The sequence below is a fragment of the Diuraphis noxia genome, unplaced genomic scaffold (assembly GCF_037042655.1).
Source record: "Diuraphis noxia isolate RWA-SAM2 unplaced genomic scaffold, SU_Dnox_SAM2 contig0002, whole genome shotgun sequence".
Taxonomy (NCBI): Eukaryota; Metazoa; Arthropoda; class Insecta; order Hemiptera; family Aphididae; genus Diuraphis; species Diuraphis noxia.
This window is the reverse complement of record NW_028301712.1, coordinates 23658899-23670114: the sequence shown is the minus strand read 5'-3', so window position 1 is coordinate 23670114 and position 11216 is coordinate 23658899. Positions and strand designations below refer to the sequence as shown.

Below are 11216 nucleotides of genomic sequence, written 5' to 3'. Positions count from 1 at the left end.
ATATAATATGTATTGATATAGTTTCTTAAACTACTTCAAAAATATACAATTTTATATTACCCTATAAGTAATTGTTTTTATTGCATTAAAAATTTAGCTTTCACGTGTTTACAAATGATTCAACAGAAGTGTGAATGCACTATATGTAGGCCTTACAAGTTTACATGCTATAAATAATGATACACGTGCACACACATAGTCACACATTCATTCAACTGCGCATACTGTATAAGCAGTTTTAAGCGGAAATCGACAAATGCAATAAGAATCAGCATTGGAAGGCGGGAATCATAAAAATCACGAAAACATATTTTCTTCGGCGCGAGACAAGATGATAAATATGTTTTTGAAGAATATTCTTAAATTACTTTTTAAATATTTTTTTATAATGACTGTCAGATGAATACGGCATTTTTAAATTGTAAGAATATTACAATATCACTTTCGATAAAAACGTAATGTCTTCCCTGTATATTTCATTATGCTAGAAATTTAGAAACATACTCCAACACAGAAAAATACAATCATCGGAAATCATTTCAAATGACAGCGATGATATACCAAACTATTCAATAAATAAATATTTTTAAACGAAAAATGATACATTGTTAAACGAATGGCTGATTTAAAGTTACAAAGTATAATATATATAACGTATATATAATATTTTACTTTTACCTTAAAGCCCAATACAATAATAATATTATAGTCCATCAGTACAATGTTGTTTTTATTTTTTCGATATCCCAGATCCGAAAAAATTTTTATTGTTGAAAAATTCATTATTTTTTAAGTTTTTCAAATTTAAACACTTCGTATTTGCAATTTACAAAAAATTAAAACAACGTTACTCACTAGTAAATGTTCTCCTCTTTATAGTGTGAAAATGTGGTTTTTATCTCGTGTAAAACCGTTTTCACTATGTTATACACTTTTGTGAGACGGAAACAACACTTGCGGGTTTAGTGCGGTTTAGTGTTGCAGTATAGCCTCTAATATTATTTCTAAACCCAAATTTATTTTCAGAATTAAAATATGATCACATTAAGTATAATATAATGTGTTGACAATAGTTTAGGTAAATTAGGCTTTCATTTTCAGGAGACCTATAAAAAAAAAAGGTTAGGTTAGGTTATAGATAATATAAAGTCCTTTTATAGCAAAAAACTTTAAATAAATACCTTTCTTACAAAATATATAATATAAAATATTGGTTCAAACAGTAAAACCAATTTATAGAATATTTAATCTATGTACAATACAATATAGTATATGAAAGTATACAACATATTTTTTATGAAATTGAAAAAATAAAATACTGTATAGCTTTAAGTTGTATACAAATTTCTTGCCATATAAAATTATATACTATAATATACATATTACATATTATGGCCTTAGTGCCAATATATTTTTTAACTGTCGTTGTACCTATAAATGATCTAACTATATTATTATAGTATAAGGCTTGAGACGATTCTATAGAATTTAAAATGTGCTTAGTTTCTTGCACTTTCATAATTATAACCGTTGTTCTATACCACAATTTATAAATTAAAATTTTTAATTTAATTTAACTATTACTTTCATTTGGAATATTATAATTATACCGAATGCTTGTTAATTATATTTTATTTTTTGTATAACTAGAACAATCCCCAGCAGTTTATGCATCTATTTTTATCACGTCAATAGAAATATTCAAATATATTTATATGGTGTTTAGGTTCGGTTATGGTATACGTTAAGGTACGTCATCAAACACAAATATAACATTGTGCCCGCCTTATAGGTACACAACAAATTAATACATTTCATTCATATAATCATATCGTATTGGCTGGCCAAAAGTACAGACAGGTGCGTACCAATGCAGTTATAGGTATACGAGTCACTACTACGCTACACGAGAGCAGGGGAAATTAGTTAATGAGTGAAAGAAAGCATCGGTGCGTACCGACTGGAGAACTATACGACATTGGGTTAGTCTTGTGTGGCTTGTTGTAAGTACGGTACGGCCGCTTGTAGAAAGTGAAATGTGAATATTTTTACTTTTTAAAACCAAACTAATACTCCGATAAGACTGAACCAGTGCACAGTTTTTACGTTGTAGAATAAAGTTTGTTTATTAAATACAGTGTTGTGTGCATTTAAAGGATAATAAAAACAAATTCTAACGGTAAGTTCAGTTTTTGATTTATTCATTAGTCAGTTAATGTTATCGTAAGATGATTGTATTGTCTTGTATATAGTATTTGCAATATACCGCTGCGTACTTTTATGGAACATTTTCGTTACAAAATCTGATTGATACTAGTAAAAAAAACTAATTTAATTAATTTTTATTAGCAATATTTTTTCAGTAATACATATTAAATTCCATTTCTTCTCCACTTACAATATATCATGCATTGAAATAAATTCATATATTTTGAATTATATAGTATCTATTATGCCTATATTATATCATTATGCAATTATGGTGATTACTGCAGCAGTCATGCCCGCACTTAATAAATGATAATGTTGACAATCGGACACACGTGTTAGTGCAACTAACCTAGCCTACATATTATAGCATTATATTTATTTATTATAGTCATATAGCTATTTATAGGTACATGTTATGCAAACATAAAATTGTAAAACATCATTTTTTTAAAAAAAACCAACGAAAATATTCAAAAAACTGCTATTCATGCATACTATTCAAATAAAATAATACATAATATACCTAAAAAAAAAAAAAAAAATACTATATTACATTGTGGTATAAACTATAGACGTATTATAAAAGTAAATACATAGGTATAGAGGGTTATATTATATTATTGTTATGGTTAAAAAGTTAAACGATGTAACAATGGACTATTATTTAAATGTCTTACAATACCGGTTTAGACCCAAAATATAAGATTAATATAAAAACCATAGGGTGTACACCGTCGAAACAAAAACCCATTTAAGTTTAAACATTGGTTTTTAATAGAACACCTGTCATATTGATACATCTTGTAATATTAAAAAATATACACATTTTTATGTAAGGGTAAAAATGTTTAAATCATTTGTATATACACTATAAATGCATGACGTTACGACGACCGTTACTAACATTATCATATTCTCATACTCGTAATATTTATTCATGTCTTATGATGTTTTTTAGGATAAATTTCCGTTCTCTTGATATAATCTTACTTCAGTATAGTAAATACAAACATAAAAATAAAACTGAGACACCATTAATTATTCAACATCATGGTAATATTATAATAATTAATATTATACTAAAATTAAGTGTTAGTTTGAACGACATACGCTACAGGCATTATATATACAATATATATATATATATATTCAAGCCTTTCTATATTTCTCACACATCCATAATGACCCATGTCTGTTATGTTGTAGTCCAAGAAAAAAATAATTTCTTTTAATTCAAATTAAAGTCACATCTTGTAGACAATAATTTATCAAATTTCATTTATTTTTTAAACAATTAAAAATTAAAATATGGTTACAAAATTTTCACACAAAAATAACATGACGAGATCAAATTTAACAAATTTTCCTCGTGTATATTTTTTCTTTATGCAATTATTAATTATATAGAATATATATAACTATATTTTAGCAACTCAAATGTTAATTTTATTACTTAATAGTCAATTTTAATATTCTTAAAATCTATTTAACTATACCTATCTCTCTATTCCTAATAATTAAACACTAATATACAATCCAACATTTAACTTTTCGATTCTATATTTCTTATACTTTTACTATTGTGTAATATTTATTTCAATGCATATATTTTATGTATGATATTAATTATCTATATGACTAATTATTTTTACAAGTAAAATAATAAAAATTTAACAAATTTAAAAATAAACAAAAACAATTTTTAACAAACGACCTTTCAAAAAATGTTAATCATAAAAATATATTTTTATATTATTTAGTTGATAAAATATGATATGATAACGTGATTAAAACCATTGATTAGTTCTATGTTTTCACGTCGCGTCATCGTTTATAATTATTTTTAATTTCAATTATCACAAACGTTCGTGACATTGGCAGAAGCATTCGATGAACTAAGTGAAAGTGTGAGAAACTCGTGATGACTGTTGATCTTTACAATAGCATTAGGTTTAAACATTGAACTGAAAAGCCCAATGCCTTAATGAAAATTATTTTATCAACAGCAATTTTTCAGTTTGTCTGGTTTTCAATAATACATATTTTCCTTATCATCATTTCCATTTTTAATATTTCACTATACGATATGCCGGAACACTCATATATTTAACCAGTTAGAAGACGAAACGGTGCGTTTCACCGTTGGGACCTGTCTAGAATAAGTGTTGCAGAAGGGAAAGTAAACTTCGATTCTTAGGTCAATGGCACTCAGAGCGTTAAAGTGTAATGAAATAATCATATAGTGTTTTATTTCTTTTTGACTCTAGTTCGTCATATACAATTATATATATATTAATTGAGCAATAAAATAAAAGTATGGTTCATATTTTCAATAAACGCGAATATTAATAGCCAATGAATACGTATTAATTTATTGGCACGTGTGCAAATATATTGGAATATAGATGGGATAACTTTAGAATATTCTATGTGCTTTAACATTGTATTTTTTAGAACGATGGTGAAAAAAATGAGGACAAACACATTAAATATAATTTTCTAAGCAAATAACATTGATCGATATTTTGAATTTTCAATAGTTAAATGCTCGAAAATGAATTATTTAGTAAAGATAAAACTAAAATATAACTTGTATGACTAAACATGTGTCACAAACTTTTATGGTGTTGTAAATATTACGCATGTATAATATTCAATGTATTAAAATGTTTGACCTGCTTTTTTAAATACGTATTATTATGGAATAGAAATTTAAATAGACTTAAAATTATTTCAAATGTTTTATAAAACACATAACTATCAAATACATTGTAATATACATATATATTACAATACCTACATTATGCAGTTTAAGACTAATCAATAGTACATATATTTTTTGCAGATGTGGAAAATACCATTCCTGTTTATTATATTACCTCTTATTGTTAATGGTGCTTCCGATAACAATAATGTTCAAATGACAAGAACATCTATAAAAGTAGCCAGAAATCTAGATCCCGATGCCATGGAAACGTTGGAAGTGAAAACTCGAACGGGAGACATCGCTACCATAGTTGTAAAGAAACGTGATGGCAGACAACAATTTACCGAATCGTCACCCAAACCTGACTTACAGTTAGTGTCAACAAGTAACGAAAATACACCTAGAGTACCAGATCCTGTCGTCATACGATCGGATTCGGTTTATGTAAAAAATCAAAAAGACGAGGAAAAAAAATCTAGAAGTCTTATTCATGTGGATTCCGACGGAATACCCGTTATTACCGGAGTTCGAGAACCCGATGATGAAAATGACACCCAAGTATGGAGAAACGCAAGAGTTATCAATGGTGTATTAGTTCCAAATACAAATAAAACTAACCAACACGTAGTAAAAGAAGAATATAAGACAGTTTCTCCAATGTTCAATGGCGTTTGGCAGGTGTACAAAAAAAAACCTGAGCCAGAGAAGGCACAACCTATTTTAAACAACGAACAGCAACATTTTACGGCACAGCGAGATTCATATGACGAAAAATATATGACAGACAAGATCCTTGGGTACATAAAAAATATAAACGGAAACATTTTAGGAAATGACCGTACATCCAGGATGTTGGAGCCAAAAATGGAAGCTCGTGTGTTGCATGCACCAAGTATAAGTGTTTTCCCAAATTCTGCCGCCTATTCACCAAAAACAGTATCAAGGTTATCGTTCGAAGAAAGTGCAAGGACCCCCGTTTTACAGTATGCTCATCCAGAGTTGGGTGTTCAAGCTGCAAAATATGAACCACCTGTTCCCGCTCACGTTCCTATAGAAGAACCCCAAAGAGACGGTAGAAGGCAACAAGCGCTTTCATATTTTGGACATGATATTCACGCGGATAGGAGCCCATACGCATTTGAACCTGGCTTAGAAAAAGAATCAAGGGTAAAAGTTCCTAAAAAATACTCTCCACATTATAGTTTACCCGAAAAACAGGGGAAATATGTACCTAGTTATTATATTAACGACGAAGCATCATTTTGGACTCTAATGAAGAATAAAATGAAAACAAGTTTCGATAAGATGTCGGATTTAACGAGACCCGTAGTTGATCCAATAGTAGAAGCTACACACAAGATAACAGGGAATTTGGGTTTCGGAAACGGAAACCGCGAACTCACTAATGTGGTCAAAGAAAAGCTGGGTATGGTATCCTCTCCATCGATCTTGTTACCTGCATTGGGTCTAGTAGCTGGAGGAGCAGCTTTGGGATTAGGTGCAGTAGCAGTAGGAAGGTTAGTTGATCCAATATTTTATGAATAAGAATAAACAATAATATAGATTTAAAAATGTAATTCGATATCAAATCACTTCAAAATTGTGTGCACATGATTTTACTTTTACGTACATACAACAAAACATAATCAGATTTAACTATTGGATAGTCTTTTAAATCTCATCTTAATCATACAATTATTATAAATAAGTTATAATACATAGTATTATACTCAATAACGAAAATGTTATATACAGTGAAACTTTCATATAACGATGTCGAATAAGCAGTAAAAAAAATTCGTTAAATAGAATTACGTATTTTTTTCAACTTTTTTTAAATTATTTTTTTATTATGTATGTATGTAAAAACCACATCAAACATCATATTATTACAGTTTAATTTAATTTTTAACCTTAAATATAATTTAAAAGAAATAATCAGTAAGTTTTGTTTGCTTATTATTTTTGAAAATTGTCCTTCTTTCGTAAAAAGTTTCTATATCGTCAAGTTTTAAAAAAATTTCATCGGGAACATTTGCTTCTTGTCTAAAACCATTTCTTACCACCGATAAAACGTTTAATATGTCTTCTTCTGTGAGTTTGGATTGTTCTACTGCATGTTCCTCTTCGTCGTCTTCTTCTTCAAATTCATCAGGATTTTCTTTTTTTCTAACCTCTTCTACAATACTTTCTTCAGTAGGTGATTCATATACGGCGATATCTTCATCAATTTTCAAATAATCTTTTAAAGTAACGCCATCGCAGTGAACTAACTCCCATTCTCGTTGTACATCTGGTATTACATATAACTATGACATAAACTATCAATTTGATAGTGACAACATTTACAAAAACTGGTTTTTATCGAATAATTATTTCGTTATATAGAAACATCAGATTCGTTATTTGGAAATAAATTTACGTGTAATTAACAATGAAGGTCATAGTTCTTAAAAATATTTCGTTAAACAGAAAATTTCGTTAAATAGAAGTTCGTTCTATGGAAGTTTCACTGTATTATCATTATGTAAGCTTGATGAATTAAAAAAAAAACTTGTGATAGATGTGCAGTAAAACCGTAATTCATATTCATAAAAATATTGAATATGAATAAACAAAACGTCATAATTGCAATAAAACCCAACAAAAAAGAAGCTCAACAGTTCATTGGAATTCTAAAAATTACGACACCTTTATTTACAAGCACGCATAATATTACACTATTCATAAATCATATGTAATATGAACAAAAACGCGTATGGTTGATTGAATATGCATATAATATAGGTAGTCTTATTTTGCATTTCCCTGAGTAAAATAGTAAAACATATGCAAAATTTTAATATTTTGACGAGATGACGGAAAAATGTAAAAAGAAAAAGTATAAAACATAAATAAAGGGTTTCACTTTTTCCGGCTAATCAATTGAATAAATATTTAAGTGTATACGATAAAATATTAACTCCCTCTAAACTGGACAATCGCAGAGAAATCGTTAAGATACGTCCACAGCACCAATGACAGATAGCATGACTGAACATTTTGGTTAAATAAAATATTAAATAACACACAGAGCATGACATTGAAATCGAAATGAAAACGTGGTTGACGGTTAAACAACACAGTATACGTTTCACTTTCCAGCCGTTAGAATAGGACCATCAATAAATGTATGTATAAGATACACTAATAGGTTACCGTTACACCTTACTGTTTATATTATTGCTTTCTATAAGTTATAATTCTGAGTTTAAGCAAATTATTGAGAGTGTATAAATACAGTCTCAGAAAAAATATCAGCCGACTGATCGTTATAACTGTTCTTCAAACATGTTTGGCGTTTCATTCGGAATAATTTGCATTTTTCTTTGGACTATCCGCCACCATCGATTTTCTATTTTCAATCAAACTAAATATTATGCAGTTATTGTGTGACGGTTTAGCTCTATATATAATTGATAATCAGTTATTATTGGCTATTATTGCTTTCATAGAATAGAAACTATTGCTCCACGCGACTAAGGTACGAATACAATATAATTCATATAATATTGTGTATCTACCTACATCATTATTTCGAAATGTATAACTTATATGACACATACGAAAATGTTTACTTATATTATACATTATATAACATTATACATTATAACCAATGAATTGAATAAAATATATATTATTAATGTTAATCGTAATAACTAATAACTAATAAGAATAATTCATTTTAAAACAATAATATAAGTAAATTAAATATAATATATACAAATCGTTATTCATTAGTATTCACATTTAAATGAAAATTACTGATGACCAAGGTCCAGATTTCAATGCAAAGTGCATCTTTTTTGGTTGGTCATATATAATGCTTTCCAAGTACATAATTCGTTTCATGTAACGAGTGTTTCAAAGCTAAAAATTGTATTCTGCATTTTTTGCTTATTTCGGTGTTTTTTTTTATTTAATAAGCATTTGTAGCATATTTGGGTCATTTTTATGGTTTTTAATGTATATTCGTTCAATATATTATACAAATTTAGCGTATTTATTAATATATATTTTAGTATCTATGTTTAGAATGAATAATATTGCTTCAAAACATATGCGTGTCAACATCATACAGCATCAAAACAATTTTTCCATTTTTTTTTTAAATAAAATAATAAATATATTTTAATGATATATTCCAAATTAAAATATCAAACTGTTTAAAAAAAATATGTAAATGGCATTTTTCAGGTCATTTTCGAGGTAAACTGCATTTTTGGCTATTTTTTAGAGCATATTTGTATGGTTTTAAATGCATTTTAATCCAGGCCCTACTGATGACATATTATACAAAAATATTTATGATATTATTTTAATAATTAATTAAAAATAATGAATCTAAATAAAAAACAAAGACATTTAATATCGACATCAAAATAATAAATTAAATAAATGTCTATTCTGAATTTGATCTTAATATTGTAAATCAAAAGTAATATTATAATACAAAATCGTATAATAATTTATAATTTTTTTTTTTTTATTGATCTAAAAAACATCAGCTTTTATGGTCATTAGTTTGACATTAACTTAGTTTACAAAGGTGGTTAACTTATGTTATAGTGTGGCTTAAATTGGGTTATATAGCTGAATTTCTTTTATAAATGTTCATGATTGATTGGGGGTCCGGTCCAAGCGCGCTTCTCCTATTTGTTGTGATATCTGGTGTTTTTTCTTCGTGTCATCGTGTTTTTGGCATTCGGTGATGATATGTTTGACTGTGAAGTCCACTCCACACATTTCACATATGGGTTGTTTTTTCCATGATATGTCTGTATGTTATAAATGTGTGCCCCATTCGTAGTCGATTTATTATAGTTTCCTCTTTAGTCTTTAGTCCTGGGTTATACCATGTTTGTATGTTGTTTTTTATTTGGTTTAGCTTTGTGTTCTAGTTAGTCCATAGTTTAAGCCATTTATAATTTATCAACAACTATTAATGCTTAATTTCATGTATTACAGGTACCTCGATTATGACGTGGTAAGAATGAGAAATAATGATGATATAATAGAATTCCAAAGATCATTAAATGGATCATATCAACCAATTTTAATTCAACCAGCACAAATAGAAAACAAAGCAACCAACGATGAAAAAGAAGCTAAACCTCTGAGTAGAAATAGAAGGTCGATGTATTATAAAAAAGGAAGACCATATACAAATCGTAAAATTAGAAAAGTAAAATTAACTCTAAAAACACAACAATAACTTATGCTATAGTTTCCTCTTAATTATTATAATACCAAATAATTAAATAGGTAGTTATATATTTATAAGTATTATTATATTTAAATATAACAGTTTACATAACTACCTACCTAAGTAGTATTAAATTTAAATAGTGGTCATAATAAGTATCTAAGAAATGTATATTATGTTACATTATTTGAAATAGGTAGATAATTTCCTATATATAAATGACTTATTTATTCATCAGCAAAAATGTATTATCCTAGGTATATTAATTTTTATAATATGTAGACATATTAATATACACTTTACTGATTTTTTAATTATTGTTATAATGTGTATTTATGACCTTATCGGGCTTATACAAATGTATAATATATTATATACTATATGAGTATTGTTAAAACTGTAATAAGTTTCAAATTTCAATCACCATGAATAAACTATAAATAATAAAAAGCCAAATGTAATCGTAAATATTAAAAGTAAATAAAGTAATTTTATTTTTAAGCGATTTACTATAATAAATTATTACTGATTGTATTTATATTTTATTTAAATATATTTTATTAAAACACAAATTTTGTTTGTCTTTGTATATTTATGAATTACAATTTAATCGAATTTATTGTAATTAAAACGTTAGTCAATAAAGCTAATGATAGATATGTGAAAATTATTAAACCTTTATTTTAAGTAAATTATACATATGCATAATATGAGGATAATATAAATTCACAGAAGATGTTAATTATTTTTCCATTTTAGTCATATATTATATACATAATACACATATTATAGAGCTGCAGGGTTTACAAGCTATAGAATTAATAAGAATATATAGCTGCACTTCATTTTAAACGAAACTTTAAAAAAAATAACTGTTCCTGCCTATTAATATATAATTTTAATAAATAATATTAACTATAGGTAGGTACCTAATTATATAATAAGTATTTTGTTTATTATTTCTACCTTATTTTAATTTTTGATGAAAATCAGTTGTTATTGTTATATTATTATTGCAAAAAAAAAATATATAATTTGGGTATTAAGCTATAT

The 11216-nt window shown here is 27.0% G+C and overlaps 1 protein-coding gene across 1 annotated transcript; it reads left to right on the top strand.

Annotated features, from left to right (window-relative positions):
- Nucleotides 1-1971: 1971 nt before the first annotated feature.
- Nucleotides 1972-10735, top strand: LOC107164624 (uncharacterized). The gene is made up of 3 exons (XM_015512511.2): nt 1972-2179; nt 5057-6435; nt 9926-10735. Exons 2-3 carry the CDS (start codon nt 5057-5059, stop codon nt 10170-10172), a joined length of 1626 nt encoding a protein of 541 aa, XP_015367997.1. The 5' UTR covers nt 1972-2179; the 3' UTR covers nt 10173-10735.
- Nucleotides 10736-11216: the final 481 nt, after the last annotated feature.

Coding starts and splice junctions, on each gene's coding strand:
- LOC107164624 (XM_015512511.2), top strand. CDS start 5,057: ATGTGGAAAATACCATTCCTGTTTATTATATTACCTCTTATTGTTAAT. Junction 6,436..9,925: donor GGTGCAGTAGCAGTAGGAAG/GTTAGTTGATCC, acceptor CATGTATTACAG/GTACCTCGATTATGACGTGG.